Source organism: Saccostrea cucullata, unplaced genomic scaffold, assembly GCF_032062105.1.
Source record: "Saccostrea cucullata isolate Sc308-1 unplaced genomic scaffold, CSIRO_AGI_Scuc_v1 ctg11505, whole genome shotgun sequence".
Lineage (NCBI taxonomy): Eukaryota > Metazoa > Mollusca > Bivalvia > Ostreida > Ostreidae > Saccostrea > Saccostrea cuccullata.
This window is the reverse complement of record NW_026923641.1, coordinates 3,663-20,363: the sequence shown is the minus strand read 5'-3', so window position 1 is coordinate 20,363 and position 16,701 is coordinate 3,663. Positions and strand designations below refer to the sequence as shown.

General features: G+C 33.4%; 1 protein-coding gene across 1 annotated transcript; it reads right to left on the bottom strand.

Moving 5' to 3' along the window:
* Window positions 1–8,842: 8,842 nt before the first annotated feature.
* LOC134264569 (uncharacterized) lies at window positions 8,843–15,619 on the bottom strand. Its single transcript, XM_062746860.1, has 3 exons — window positions 15,519–15,619; window positions 10,306–10,427; window positions 8,843–10,021 (listed from the first exon to the last, which is right to left on the bottom strand). Exons 2-3 carry the CDS (start codon window positions 10,391–10,393, stop codon window positions 9,252–9,254), a joined length of 858 nt encoding a protein of 285 aa, XP_062602844.1. The 5' UTR covers window positions 10,394–10,427; window positions 15,519–15,619; the 3' UTR covers window positions 8,843–9,251.
* Between the last annotated feature and the right edge of the window lie 1,082 nt (window positions 15,620–16,701).

The following is a 16,701-nucleotide window of genomic DNA, read 5'->3' as shown; positions in this document are numbered from 1 at the left end:
TTTTCAAGATATTGATCCCTCCTTCGATTTCTTAGGAGTGCGAGCTGCCGCATCAGCAAAAGATTTTGACATGTCTTGAAGAGTTCTTTTGTTGAATCACCCATTTCCAACAACTACACAATGGCAATAATGAACACACCACTTTATGGTACCGAAGGTATTTATCTCATAAACAGTATCTAGGTTTGTATGTCTTGTATCTTAGAACTTAGGACACAGGCTTAGGACATCTAACAAATCACACTTTCAGGTTATCGTTAGTAATGTTCATAACGTTAACCCAGCATAAAATTCAAACACAAAATTTTAACTCACATATCTCAGCAATTCAGCAATTCTCTCCGAATTTTCAAATCATAACACACCATTACATACTCTGATAGTTTTTAAGCCTTTTCCACATACATTCTCAGCTGGATTTAACTGAGAACTAACATTTTGGTCGGAGCTCATGAAAAACTGTACACCATTGAACAAGGGCCGCAACTCCACTCATTTATTATATGATTATAAGTAAATAACATAGCAGACAAAATATATAAACACATCATATAATATACAATACCAATACAGTTTAACACATTAGAAACAAATGCATATAGCAAAACATTATAGACTCTTAAGTTCACAATATTATGCAATGAGGTACGTAAACATGTAAACTAAACAGAATGCGTATTTCAGATTTAAACAGTGTCAAAAATGGGGCAACATCCACCACCGACGAAAGCTTCAAAAAGATTTGATCCGCCCATCCACCGCTATATATTTAAAATTGCAGGTTTAACATTATTTGTTTCCAAAACGAAAAGTACTACATCAAGGACGTATATTCAAGTAACTAGAAACACTTCTAAAAAGAAATCTCTGCAATTTTCATATAACAAATAGCATCTCAATAAGAGACCAAGGGCTTTTGACATGAATTCATGACCAGAGACTAGAATTTGTAGATACCAAGATATGGCAAATAATCTATATTCATGTAATGAGCAAAAGTCCATGATCTCATGGTCAGAAACTAGAGAAAAAGTTTAGCCGATAACCAATGTCCATGTGTAACCAGAGGTCCCTAACCTTGTGGTCAGATGCTATGTATGAAAATATAGGCAATAAGCAACAATATCAAGGTCTGCTCGGAGGACCCTCAGTGTCAATAAATAGCTAATAATTAAGTTGTGACCAACGGACAGAGGCCCCTGCTCTCATGGTCATAGACTAGATATCCAAATATATCCAAAAACCAATATCCAGTTGTGACCAGAAGCCCCTGTCTTCCTGCACGGTCATAGACTAGATATTCAAAATACATGTATATCACAAAGCCAATATCCAGTTGTGACCAGAAGCCCATGTCTTCATGGTCATAGACTAGATTACCAAATATATCCAATAAATGATATCCAGTTGTGACCAGAAGCCTCATGGTCACAGGCTCGATATCCAAATATATCCAATAACCAATATTCATGTGTAACCAGAGCCCATTTTTCTGCCCCCATACCCTCCGAGTCAGTTCTCTTATTTGAACCTAAAATAAGAATGTTTCTCTAAATGTCAAATTTCATTGATTTCTTGTTTAGTAAAAAGTGAGATGTTTTAAACGGAACCAGACAATAACAAAGTCCCCTTCTTAATTTGAAAAAGGGTATTATATCATACATGAAATTAAAAAGTTCAAAATTTTCAACTGCGATGTTCAGCTGTTCAGGTGCCTCTTGATGAGATGAAAAAAAAAAATAGATATCGAAAATTGTAAATTATGTGGCAAAGAAAAGGCTTTTGGATGACATTTCTTTTTTAATTTTTTGTGTAAATCACCAGCTGACATACACGGACTAGAGAAACAAGAAATCATAAACATCACAACAAAATTAGGATGATCTTAGGACAAGTCTTTTGTTGTCCTAAAGTTTGAAAAAAATTAGGCAAGGTCGTAAACTCAGGAAAGCGAGAGAAACTGGCTTAAGACTAAAACATTTCCTAAGACGTTCTTAGGACACATCGTAGTCTTAAGATAGCTTCGTGAACATGCCTGCTGGTCTCCAAAAACCACATCGATATTGTCAATTAAAAACTCAAGCATTTTTTTAAATTCTCAACTTCATAGTACTTGTGCATACAATCAGAATTATCATAACAAAATAATTTTGCAAATGAACAATGACAAGATACATGTAAGTTAATTTACATAATCAATTTTATCACATTTTTTATTGTTTTTTATTTTAATTACTTAGCACGAGTGATTCAGTTTAGAATACATACATGTATGTCATTACCTAACGCCCTCTTATTCTATTTGACTGCTTGCGTGTGATGCAATCTTTTTAAAATATTTCACTTTTTCCTATCATCTAGCAACAAGTTTGAAAAAAATAGAGAACAGTGTGGATTCCTTTTTCAATTGTAAACAGTACATTTATTTGGGTTACATTTCGTAGGAAGCCTACTTTTTCATGTTTCTTAATGACAATGCTTTTTAATAAAAAAAAAATGATGCTTGGATTGGTATAGAAGTAAAAAGAAGTAATAATATACAACCGAGTGACAACATCAAACCTTATAAAAGTTTAAATATCAAACGTAAATTTTATTTGTAAGCTTTTAAAATAATAATAATAAAAATTCTGTTCTGTCAAAGTCTGCATAAGGAATCCCGAAAAGTGAAAGAGATGTTAATGGTCCTCTTCGAAGATATTTTGTAATGCGACATTTTAGCTGAAATTTAACAACGTGAACAGGTTTGCATATGACTTGATTGATGACAAACCCTTCAAGCAAAGATACAGGCACATTCCACCATCAGCTTATGAGGAGGAGAAAAAGCACATCTTCGTCAGTTATTGATCATGAGAATTACAAGACCTTTCACACGGTGTCTTTGCTTCCAATGTCGTCTCAGAAAGAAGGATTCAAGCATACTGTCTTTCCTGATATCCTTTATTTTATCAAATAAAATATACAACATGACTAAGATAGTCATGTTGTATATTTTATTTGATAAAATAAAGGATATCAGGAAAGACAATACGCTTTTGTGTGGATTACCGGAGTAAAAACGAATAATGACTTCCATTATATAATGACCGGGGGTCATTTTTCAACGAAAGAAAATGACCCTCGCCCAGAAAAAACATGATTTTTGGTAGGGATATATTCCTACATATATTTTTTATATTTATACATTACTGTATAAAGCTTCTTCTGTTTACTTCAACTATTTTATATTTTATGTATACATGATATAAAGAGCGGTTCATATCATTGCAAAACATCATTAATCACTTCTGATTTCCTACTGTACATGTTAATGCTTATATATAAACCCTTGTATCTAACAATTTTTCTATTGTTAAATTTGTAAACATTGAAAGAGCTCACAAATCTTTTGGAAGTAACAGTATTCTGAATTTTGAGTGCCTTTTCTTTTTCATCCCTCTTCCCTCCCCCTTTTCTCTCTCCTTTCTCCATCTTTCCTTAATTTATCAAAAATTCTTTCACACATTTTCTTCCTTGTCTTGTATGTAACTTTGATGTATGATTGTTTGTATTTGAAATTTGTGATACTGAATAATAATTTTTTTTAAACTAAATAGTTAAATATGTATTTTTAAAATTACTTTTATGAACAACAAATATCAACCTATTTAAAAGACCGTTTCTAAGATTTCAAAGTACCTTGAATAAGATTGAGACGCATAAAATAAAAATTATTGCAAAGAAAGATTCCATTTTCAAGCGTAATTCTGTAATTTATGAATTCAATAATAATCAAAAACAACTATCTTTCCTGGAGGAGCAGACAACTTTAAGTAGTTGACACTATAATAAGATTAAGGCCTCAAATATTTGTGTAGGCACAAAAAAAAATGAAGCCGAAGGCTTCATTGAGGCGCGAAGCGCCGATAGGGGGTAGGTGCGGAGGGGTCACCCCCCTCCTGTAGCGTGCCTCAAATATATGTGTAGGCACTAGAAAATGAAGCCGAAGGCTTCACTGAGGCGCGAAGCGCCGAAAGGGGGGTAGGTGCGGGAGGGGGTCACCCCCTCCTGCCAGGGGGGTTTGGGGGACCTCCCCCGAGAAAATTTTGAAAAATAGACGCAAAAGTAGCACTTTGGAAAGAAGAAAATTGTTAATTTAAACAAAATAGGTATGCTTGTTAAAGTTATTTAATTGGACATTTTGGGAATTTCACCTATTAAACAGTCAGATCTAGTAAGTTTTTTTAAAGCAAACTCTTATAGATTCCAAAGATATATGTCACCTCAATAGAAGTTGAAAAAAAAAATTCTAAGTAGATTTTTTTTTTGGAGGAAACCTCTCCCCGTGATTTGAATATTCATTTTGGAAACGATTATACATATATAGGCATTTTAATTATTTGTTATAGATTTGAATAAACATTTTCAAAAAATAATATAACTAAGTAATATGTCGTCACTGTTTTGTAGAAACAGATAAATTTTATACACAAGAGAGAGAGAGAGAGAGAGAGAGAGAGAGAGAGAGAGAGAGAGATGGTCTCAGTCGATTCCGTCGTATCCTGTGTCAAACAAATTTTAAAGTTTTTAAATATACTAGCTAGTATCAGGAACGCTGCTGAGCGAACGGGAAAATGGAAAGAACGTTTTAAGGGTTTGAAACTATGTGTAAGTTTGATACTAAATTTCGGTTTAATTTAAACGACAACAAATTACACAACAGTAAAGTGGTTAATTGGGATTAAAACAGCAAAAGGTTTCTACTTTGTTGTGAGAAACTCGATTTTTCATAATTTGTCAAAGATTGCAGGAATGTCCCAGGGCATCTTTAATTGTATGCGGTACTCAGTTTGACTGCTAACGCCACTAAACGAAACAAGACTGTAAATTATGTTTTACAGCTATAAAATATATATGTACTGAATTGTGCTGAATTTTATTATTTTTAATTTTAGTCATTATTGACAAATTAATATATCACATTTATTTTATTTATTTTTTTTTTAAATATGACCCTATATTTTGCCCAAAATTATGTGTAGGCATTTACCTTTTTAAGCGGTTAGCTTCGCTAACCGCTTTATGGCACGTGTCCGATTTTTATCGACACCGGAAACTTCCATAAGGCGCTACCTATCGACAACGGAAACTTCAACAAAGCCTCTACCTAGTACCTATGTTTTGTTTCTAACACATATAACATATGTTAAATAAAATCAAGACTATCAAAACAACATAATCTTTCGGTTTTTTAATTTTTTTCTGATTTTGTTTGTCAATGAAATAAATTTATAATTGTTGTATTAAAAAAAGTTTATGTATAGGAGCATTTGGTGTCGAGATTAAATTTCCGTGACGTCAGCTGATGGCGATCGGGCCCTGTGACGAAATTCGAAGTCAGCATGAAGTTTAGCTGATAACATTATCAACGCGTTAGATTTAAACTTTAGGAAGAAATGTATAGCGAGAAATATCATATTTGAACCCAATGCTACACGAAAACCAGTAGGCATTTCCGATTTATGTGTTAAATTGAAGCCTGAATCGAACAGGGGATCAAAATGGCGTTGGACACCTTGTGTATTTATATATAGAGGGGGTAGAATGTTTCGATATTTGACTAATTTAGAGACTTACTGATAAAAATGCAGGTGCTTGTGATTAATTATAGGGCACCCCTCATGAACAATAAATATTTGACCGAATTATGCTACTGGGCACAGGGAGGACGGGTTAATTACTGGCTAAAGGGGTTGAAGGTTATTACCGACTGCAAAACATCGGAGAATCTCTCGATCGAGTTTCATTTTCCAAAATATTAAGGCATCCCTTTAATTAATTTAAGTAATACTAGTACACGAAGAAAGCCTTTATATAAAAATACTGAATACATCTGTAAGTTGTACAGTTATGGATTACTTCCATAATGAAACGTTTGTTTTCTTCTCCATTTTTCTCAATTTAAATTAATTAAAAGATGATAAAAGATTTGTTTACAGGGATCAATTCTGTAATCAGTCTAATTATTACAAACGATTTTAAACGATCACATTTTTATTTAAAAAAAATAATGGGAGCCTGAAAATACAAAAATTAAATTTAAAAAATTGGAGAAAAAAATTTAATCGGCATTCGATCCTTTTCTAAAAATCAGCCGATATAAAATATGCACAGAAAAAAGAGGCATGAAAAATCTTGACGATAAGCACAAATTGAAAATTATATCTAATGAATGATTATTTTTGAAAGTTTGCTAAATTCCTATGCAAGGTATAAGTTGTAAAAATACTTTTTGAATTTGAATTTGTCCAGTTTGTTAATTATCATTTTGAGCCTTTGAGAAGAAATAAAAATTAAAATACAGATGCTTACAGACATATTGATAGAAATTCGCATACTTGTTTTCAGTAAAAAAAAAAAACAAAAACAATGTATTGCTTATGCGACATATTGAAGAAAGTGACAATGATACCTAGGTAATTCTTGCAATGGACAATTAAATTGTTTGTTATACACTGACTTTTAGTGAACCTTTGAATTTTTAAAATACTAGTATTGATGGATTAAACAACAACTTTCCTTTTCACAGTTTTTTTTTCAATATTTCATGAAAAAAATATTTGCCAAATACTCAGTATATGTTCGTTTATACATATCGTGCAAGACTCTTTTTTAAAATAATTGTCATATACCATTTACTTATTCGAACATTTAATTGTATGAAAAGTCAATAATGTACATTTCTTAAAACTTTATTATATTGTTTACTTGTCTTTCTTCCTGTGAGAGAAATAGTTCATAATATTAATAAACAGATGTACTCAGTATCTGTATCAAAATACAGAATGAACAGTGATCGGTCTCAAAAGAAAAACGGATCCTTGAAAGTTCCGGTGCCTAGGAGAAGTAAGCATCCCCAGTGACAGGTCACACCTGCTGACCCGCAGTGAGCCTACGAAACTGAAGCTCTCTGAAATTAATTAATTCTCTGCTCGTCCATCCGTTTCTCTCAGACTAGCCAGCTAAAGATCTATGTACAGTACTCCAAATCAATTAATCTAAAGAATTTGAATTATCATTTTATTTTCTTTTTGAGTTGTTTGCTATAGTAGCCTTTACAGTTACCTAATTTCAGAATCAATAGAGCATGAAAGCCAATTAAATTTGCAACATCAACATAATTTTTTTTTTCGTTCTGAGCACTTTTGGACGCCACCAATGGAGACAATTAGGGAGAAATTTTTGAAATTGAACTTCCTGTCTTTCAAACTGAAAATCTCAGGTTGATATTTTGAAACAAACATTTGTGACATCAGTCTGGGATGTTATTGGTTATACCATTTAGTTAAGTACTACAAAATTCAGTGTGTCTGCTTCTTCGCTGATGACATTGGACAAAGATATGCATGCTTACTTTAATATCATCATTCAATGCATTTTTTGTTATTGTACACTGCACATATTCGATGAAAGCATGCTAACCGCTTTTCAGTACTTTCAGTACTTTGATTGCCTTAATGGACGCTACGCCACTGGACTATATCCACCCTCACAATTTTATGGGTTCAAAGTAAAAAAAAAAATGCATTTATTTCCACTAAAAACCGGTACCGTTTAAACAGATTAATAAGTAATTCTAGCGCTCTCTACATTCAGATGGCAGAATTCCCGCCATTTGATCTCATATTTCAGTTGAACCCTTTTGACAAAAAACGAACAAGAACTGGGTAATGCAATTCCATCTGCAGTTTTATTTAAATTTAAGTGATTGTTTTATTCAATAACTAATCAATACATAAAATGAAATATTTTTTCACAATTTTTGCCAAAATTTGTTCTTCGCTTCTGCGATTTTACCAAATATTGCTGTTGCATAGAAAATTCGATTGCCATTTCTTTCGATACCAATTAGTATGTTTTCGGGAGTATGTTCTTTTTGCCACGTAAATATAGTCAACTGATCACCAGCAAGACTCTCCCCCGCATAAGTAATAGTCCATTGTAAGGAGAGGTATAAACACATATCTCTTGTGTAATGTTCATAATACCCATTCAACGAGGCACTCGTCTCTGCGTCCATTCAAAAACGTAAATAGGAGGATTGATTCACGTGGCCATTGTAATCCTCATCACTGTGCCCTGGAATGACGTCATATTTAACAGCATTCTTGGGAATTTCTGGAAGATCTTCTTTTTCAGTACCGGGATGTCCAGGGGTATTCATGAAAGCTGCATACTTTTTGTAGAACCATTCAGGAAATAAAGACAACCGCCTCGTTTTCCTATCTATTCTCACCATTTTTATAATATTTTCTCCAAGGATGTCCTCTGTGGTTTCGTCTTTTAACTCAATAGTAAAAATAAAGGAAGTTTGCTTCAATTGTTTAAGTTTGAAATCAACTTTAAATGTCCTTGGTGATGTGAAACTCACTTTATGCACCTTAGGATCTAAATTCAGCTGTTGCTTGACAAAGGCTAATGTATTGTCTTCGTCCATAAACTCACTTTGGAGAGCTACTAGGCTTGCAGCTTCAAACATTTTGGCAATGCACCAAATAGCCCTGTGTCCTATCAAATTGAAGATTTACACAGCTTTATATATATGATAGTTTTGACTTTAAAACTCAATTAAAATTGAAAAATAAATATAAGGATATATAACACTTGATTAAATCGTAAATTGTTTGCAAACATCACATGATTATGAGTTTTAGAATATTAATATACCGGGTATTAATTAAAATTTCTAAATTTCAAAAACTCATACTCATTTGGTATATTGAAAATTAATATTTTACTTCAAAAGTCTAAATTATCAAATTTCCAAACAGGTTTTAGAATTTTAATGTTTTGGATTTTTGCCTGAAATATTCAAAATTGAAACTAAAAACGATTTTTGCATTCGAAACTGTTGAGTTTTTTTTTCTGCCGTTTATTCAGAAAGTTTACACTTAACTGTCCAAACTTCTGAAACATATTTTGATTATTTAAAATTTACTTTAATCTTCTAAATTTCAACATTCAAACGTTTTAAATTTTTAGAAATTTAGAAATTTGATTCAAACACTCAAATTTTAATATTCTAAACCACTTTACACATTCCGATGGCAGAATTTCTGCCATTTGATCTCATATTTCAGTTGAACTCTTTTGACAAAAGAAACCAGCAAGAACTGGGTACATGGAATGCAATTCTATCTGCAGACATATTTAAATTTTAGTGATTGTTTTATTCAATTATGAATCAATACACAAAATAAAATATCTTTTCACAATTTGTGCCAAAGTATTTTCTCTTTTGCGATTTTACCAAATACTGTTGATGCATAGAAAATTAGATTGCCATTTCGTTCGATAGCAAATTGTATGTTGTCGGGAGTGTGTTCTTTTTGCCATGTAAATATAGTCAACTGATCACCAGCAATACTCTCCCCCACATAACTAATAGTCCATTGTATTGAGGGGTATAAACACATATCTCTTGTGTAATGTTCATAATACCCATTCAACGATGCCCTCGTTGCTGCGTCCATGCAAAATCGAATATATGAGGATTGATTCAGGTGACAATTAACATCCTCGTCGCTGTGCCCTGGAATGACGTCATATTTATAAGCATTCTTGGGAATTTCTGGTAACTCTTCCTTTTCAGTACTTGGATGTCCAGGAATATTCATGAAAGCTGCATACTTTTTGTAAAACCATTCAGGAAATGAAGACGACCGCCGCGTTGTCCGATTTATTCTTACTATTTTCATAAAATTTTCTCCAAGAATTTTCCCTGTGGTCCCATTTTTTAAATTAGTAACTATTGTGAAGGAAGTTTGTTTCAATTGTATAAGTTCTACATCAAAGTTTAATTTCATCGCTGGTGTTAAACTCGCTCTTTGTAACTCAGGATCTAAATTCAACTGTTGCTTGATAATGGCTAATGCATGGTCCTCGTCAACTATTTTTCTATAGTCCACGAACCCAGCAAGAAGTGAGAACAAGCGTGCAGCTTCAAACATTTTGGAAATACTCCAGACAGCCCAGTGTCCTATTCAAATTGAAAACGGTTTGCATAACTACAGGTAAGCTGGTTTCATTTGTATAGCATTTTAAAAAATATTTGAATTTATGTTAACATCTCACAGTTTATTATTTTTTTTATGGTAATACAGCACAATTATTAATAAGATCCAATGTGTGCCATTTAATAAATCTTGTATACCCTTATGCTCCGACGTTATAATGTTAACATCATTATTAAAAAGATTTAATAATTTATAAAAAGATTTAGCAAAATTTCAATAATGATATTTCTTATAAAACAAATCTAACCTGTTCTGTCGATATCGGAGTACGGAATCCCTATAAAAGTCAGTGAGGCTGTTGGCCCACTAATACTGGTAATCCTCGACTGAGACATTTTGTCGGATTGGATTTAGCAACACCTATATAGTCTGTCAGAAATAAAAAAGAAATAACTAAAATAACTATATTACATTTTTTTTATTTTTATGATTTTTATTATTTAGATCTATATAATTTCTAAAACCGACAAAAAATGCATTCCAAAGAACAAGGTGAGCAGGGTCTGAAATATTACTTGAGTATAGGTGTTACAACAGTATTTTGTTTATGGATCTATTCTGCATAAAATGCTGAGGTGTCACACATTTTTACGGAAGTCTTCTGGTTTTATCAATCGAAACATGCATGCACACACATATTACTCCACTTATACCCCATACCATTTCATATATTTACATTTTAAATCTTTGTGTATTGAAAATTCTTTTAAGAAATATTTTAAAAAGTTCAATTTCATATTAAACGTTTTAATAGTGAAAAAATCTATTTATTGTCTATGAAAAGCTAAGTCAGAAGCGTTTGAGGTGCAGACAGGGGTTAGACAAGGCTGTTTGTCGTCAACAATGACGTTTCTAGTGGTAGTGGACTGGATCATGCGGGAAACAACTAGAGATAGCAAGAGAGGAGTCCAGTGGAATTTCACTCAGTGTTAGGAAGACCTCGACTTTGCATACGATCTCTGCCTTATTTCCCAGAAGTATGAGCATATGCAGCTCAAGACATATAGGCTTAAAAGCTTGCAAAGGAAGAAGAGCAAAGACAGGTCTATAGTTGAACAATGACAAGACAGAGGTAATGCGACTCCACAACAAACAGCAAGCACCGATCACGCTTGGAGAACACAACCTGAAAGATGTAGACTCCTTTACATACTTCGGCAGCATCGTCAAAGCCATTGGTGGAACAGATGAAGACATAAAAGCAAAAATTATTAAAGCGAGTCACGTCTTCATCAACCTCAAGCCTGTGTGGAGTTCAACAACACTGTCCACACGCATAAAACTTCGTATCTATAACATCAATGTTAAGTTTGTGCTCCTCTCTACTGGTCTGAAACATAGAGAGTCACCAACACCACCTCCAAAAAACTACAAATCTTCGCAAACAGATGTCTGCGCCACATAATAAGCATCAAGTGGCCAGAAAATATAAGCAACAAAAACCTGTGGGAAACAACAAATCAAGACCCAATCACTGAGCAAATACCGTAAATCTGGAAATTTTTACTGTAGATAAATTTTTAGCAAATTTGCGCGTGCAATGCGTTCGCAAAAATATTTTTCTTAAAAATAAATCAACATGTAAAGAATTTTTTTCTTTGAAAGTTGGTGTCTATTTTTAACTCAGTGAAAAGGCGTCGGTAAGCACTGGTCATTTTTAAAAAGAAACCTGTTTTAATTACTGTAACTACAAGCTAATTACCATACATGTAAATTGCCCTCATTATATGTAATATCGTCCGATGGTTTCACAAGCACTGGACGGTGTGTCCCTTTTTAATAATTTTGCCAAGAAAGAAAGACCAGTTATTTTATCCAACCATGTATCAACACGGGCGATAACTCGAGCTCAGTGCTTTTACTAGAGAGTTCCAAATGTAAACACGGCGTGTTAATTTTAGGTGAGAAAAAAACCAAACGTTGAGAAAATTATTTATATTTTTTTCTTGATTTGGATTATATTTTAGGTTAAAAGACATAAACAACCTCTAAAAGGTTTGTTATAATTAATTTAGAAGTTATTTTCAGTGCAAATCCTTTTGTATTTTTATCTTCAAAATTGTTTCGGAGCGATTCTGCAATTTCTTGCCACGTTGCGAGTATATTGGTGGTATTCTAACTGTGCATACTAAATTGAAACATAAACTGATATTAAAATCTTAAGTGATTTTTATTTTTAACGCCAGTTACAATTCGCAAAATTTTAAAGCGTAAAAATTAATCAATAGCCTTTTGACCCGAATTCGCAAAAATAAATCGACGTAAAAATTTCCAGATTTACGGTAGCCTGTAAAAAGAGGCGATGGATTGAGCATACCCTCCGAAAACCATCGCGAGACATTACATGTCACGCACTCGATTGGAACCCCCATGACAAACGTCGAGTTGGGCGTCCCAGGACAACTTGACGAAGGTTATGTGAAGAGGAGACATAGCTGGGAAGAATTGTAAAAGGCTGCTCAAAACAGAGTGCGATTGGGGAATGTTAGCGAAGCCCTGTGTTCCACCAGGAAACAAAAGGAACCATGATGTCTATGAAAATAATAAGAAGTCTGTTTACCTTCCATACTTAATTGCCTTGTTTCTTAAAATATGCCCACTAACACATATTTTTCTGCTTTGTATTTTTTCAAATACTTAATACTTTAAATTAAGTTTTTTTTAATTGTTAAATTTACTTCGCTGTATTTGACAGGGAATAATTCAGAATTCTATGCTTGATTCCAAACTTTTGACATAAATATTGCAAACTTGAATGCTATTCGTATTTTTAAAAAAAACTAAAATGTATACAATTTTACAAGCAATGGGTATACATAAAAGATTCTTTAAAGTTTGGCTTTTGACTTTTTACAAGAACCGTATGGACGTGTTTCAACGTAAGATATTCTATTTCTTGTTTGATTTATTGGTGAAAAAACTACATTTAGTCGGCATTATTCCACAGTTCTGCAGATAAAAGAGCAAACAATTTAAAATTGTGGCGTAAATTTAACTTTTGAAAAATTATAGTTGTTTGTTTCTATGGCAACGACAGCCAACTATGGTGTTGGAAATTTTAACCCCTAGATTAAAACTCTGAAAACACATACAGTATTTATCCAAGCGCCTGTGTACTTATCATAATCACCCTTTTTGTTTCAACTGCAGCAATGAAAAACATGGACCAAATTTAAAGAACCAATTTTTCGCTTGCAAAAAAGTTGTCTGGAGATGAAAATTTGTCTAGAGATGTAAATGGAAACCCTTGATTTTTCGTTCCATAGACATAGCAATGAACACCTTTATAATTTTGATAAAAAAAATTCTATGTGTAATCTAGAGGTACTGTCAGCAATGAGCTCACTAAATTATACCCCCACCCTTCCTCGCCTGCCATATGGTTATAATGGCAGAGCCAATGATGTACACTGGGAGACCCGAAATAAGATCAAAAATTGAAAAATAGGATGTAAACAATGGTATTAGGGCTATTCCAGAAAAAAAATGTAGAGGGGGTTGGAAGGTACTTTTATTTTTACCCCACCACCCATACATTTTTAATTGCTTTCTCCCCCACCATCCATCAAATTAAAAATGCTTTTGATACAACCACCCATCTTAATTTAAAATAATTTTCTAGAGAATTGTGTTCTAAGTTATGTATATATAAAATAAAATTGTTGTACAGGAACTACTACTTTTTTCATGCATTTGCACTTTATGTGACTTGAAATGAATGTTAACTTTTAGGATCTATCCAAATCAGGGCCTTGTTTTAAAAAAACTTGATAAATATGAAAATATAAATGTACTGCAAAAACTTTCATTTCTTTTTCATTACTTTGAAAATGGTTTTAATCTTTTGTAAAACAGGTCACAAGGTTCCTGCTATAGCGAGCCTATAGGTTAAAAAATGTACCCGTTTAGGTATGTCACATGCCACTGAAAGCCCTGTAAAGTATAATGATTTGTATATATCCGTTCCTATGCTTGACTTTGCAATCCGTAAAGTTCAAGTAAAACTAATACATGTTAGGGTACAGAAATTATATTTCTATACTTAATAAAAGTATAATTATATTGTGAATTATAGCCTATCCTTACGTTGTTTAAACCTTCTTCACAACAAAAAATTCCCGTTTTGTTTTGGGTTTTTTTTTTGGGGGGGGGGGCACTAAAGTTGTGAAGGACATTGTCTAGTTAGTGAGAAATGTAAAGAAAAGAGATACGAAGTCTCAATCCCAATCCAGCCTAAAAACTACAGACACTTGTTGCTAAAATGTATTTTTCAATTCATTTTTTTTATTATGGGTTAAAATATATTCAAGGTAATACTCAACAGTAGGACTGGTATGTAATTGACATAATTATTTTATTGTTACAAACTCATATCTGAACATTATTTTACTTCGTATTTAGTATAAGGTTAAATATTGACTTGCAGTTGCAAACCCCATAAACATGCCCTTAAAATAAAATGTTTATTATCAGAAACTTTTTTCTACTTTCGGTTTGAAATAAAACAATCTCTCTGATTGTTTATCATATCATTCAATTTACCAATGTAATCACGTTTGATTAAACTGCTGGAAAGAAACTTGAGCACAGAGTCCAGAAAACAAGAAAATCGTGTCCCAATCCTCCACTGTCATTACAGTCATGCTTCTACATTTATCTGCCCTTGCTTCGATTCTACTTTCACTTTCATGGTAAACACACTTTACAAATATTCCGGACGAGCGTTTTTTTTAAAAATAAATATCTATGATTACTGGTTTATACAAAATGATAGGAAAAAAGTTCTTTGCAGTCGATAATTTGTGAGGATAAGTGCAACCACCCATCTAAAAATATTTCGGTTGAAGACAACCACCCATGCAAATTTAATCACTCCCGTCCCCATTACCCATACAAAAATATATGAAGTGCCGTCCAACCCTCCCATACATTTTTTTTCTGGAATAGCCTTTATATAATAAGGAAACGGTGAAAGTATCATAAAATTTTATTCAGTGGTATAGGGGGAGTTCCGGATAAAAGTTGCAAGGATATCCTTCGATCTTTATTATAGAAATAGGCTGTGTCCATGTTTTGCTCTAGGAAACCCAAAATATGTGTCCGATCAAAAAATAAAATGGCATGTGCACAATAGCACAATATAACAAAGATTCTGTGAACGTTTCATTAAATTTCAATCAGTGGTAAAAGAGCTAGGAGGTGCGGATATAAGAGATTGGTACCCCAAAACGTAACACACGGACGTAAAGACAGACGGACGGACGGACGGACATCCCGATAACTATATACCCTCCCACTTTTCAAGCGGGTGTATAATGAATGCATCTGGACTTGGTTAATATCCATGAAGTTTCAACGAGATTGCACTTGCACCAAAATACAACAATAACAATGTTTAACCTGACTTCGTTCAGGCTGTTTTAAAATACCGGTACAGTTTGTGGAAAAGTGTATACTCACCATGGACCTGAAGTATACCAAAGCTAACTGGACTAGTTGACTTTTAATGTGTAACGCAAAAAGAGCTGTCTATCGTTAATAAGGTGATAATGTAGAACGAATCACGAGATTAAAGTTCAGAAACGAGTTATCTTCCTTTGTTTACGTTTTAGCTCACCTGAGCCGAAGGCTCTTGAAAGTGAGCTTTTCTGATCACATTTTTGTCAGGCGTCCGACTGTCTGTCTGTCCGTCCGTCTGTAAACTTTTCACATTTTCGACTTCTTGTTAAAATGAAGGGCCAAGCCTCCTTCCAAGGGGAATTTATGACATCTTTTAAAATCTTCTCAAGAACCATCGGGCTAGGAAAATAAAAAGGTAGTGTAGACTGAAGTTTGTTCAAATCATTTCCCCTGGGATAGTGTGGGGCCACGATGCACAATCAAAGTTTTACAGAGGAAAAATCCTGAAAATCTTCATAATTGGTCATATTTATATGAAAGCATCCTCAGATAGTGTAAATTCAATTTTTTCAAATCATGACCCCGGGGGTAAGGTGAGACCACAATGAACAATCAAAGTTTTACATAGGAATAGACATGAAAAGTCTTAATAACAGTAAAGCCATGATTGGCTAGATTTAAATGGAAGTATGCTTAGGTAGTGAAGATTCAAATTTGTTCAAATCATGACCCCCGGGGTTAGGGTGGGGGCCACAATAGACGATCAAAGTTTTACATTGGAATTTATAGGTAAAATCTTTAAAAATCTTCTCAAGAATAGCAAAGTCATGATTGATCATATTTATATGGAAGCATCCTCAGATAGTGTACAATCAAATTTATTCAAATCATGACCCCCAGGGGTAGGACAGGGCCACAATAAACTGATTACAGTTTTACATGAGAATATACATGTACAGGAGAAAAATTCTCTTCTCAAGAACAGAAAAGCCATGTTTAGCCATATTGATATGGAACCATCCTTAGGTAGTGTAGATTCAAGTTTGTTCAAATCATGATTCAAGGGAATAGAGAGGGCTACAATGGGGATGAAATTTTTACAAAGGCATATATAGGAAAACTCTTCTCCTTAGCAAAGCCATTGTTATTGGTATGGGAGCATCCTCAGGTAGTTTAAAATTCAACCCTCCTCCCCCCTTAATTCAAACTTTTCAATACTGAACTGATTTGTGTTTTTCTCTTG

Bases quoted from the DNA above. Each gene is read 5' to 3' on its own strand.
- LOC134264569 (XM_062746860.1), bottom strand. From the start codon at position 10,393: ATGTCTCAGTCGAGGATTACCAGTATTAGTGGGCCAACAGCCTCACTG. The intron at 10,022-10,305 runs GTTAGATTTGTT...CAATTTGAATAG, and splicing joins CTCCGATATCGACAGAACAG to GACACTGGGCTGTCTGGAGT.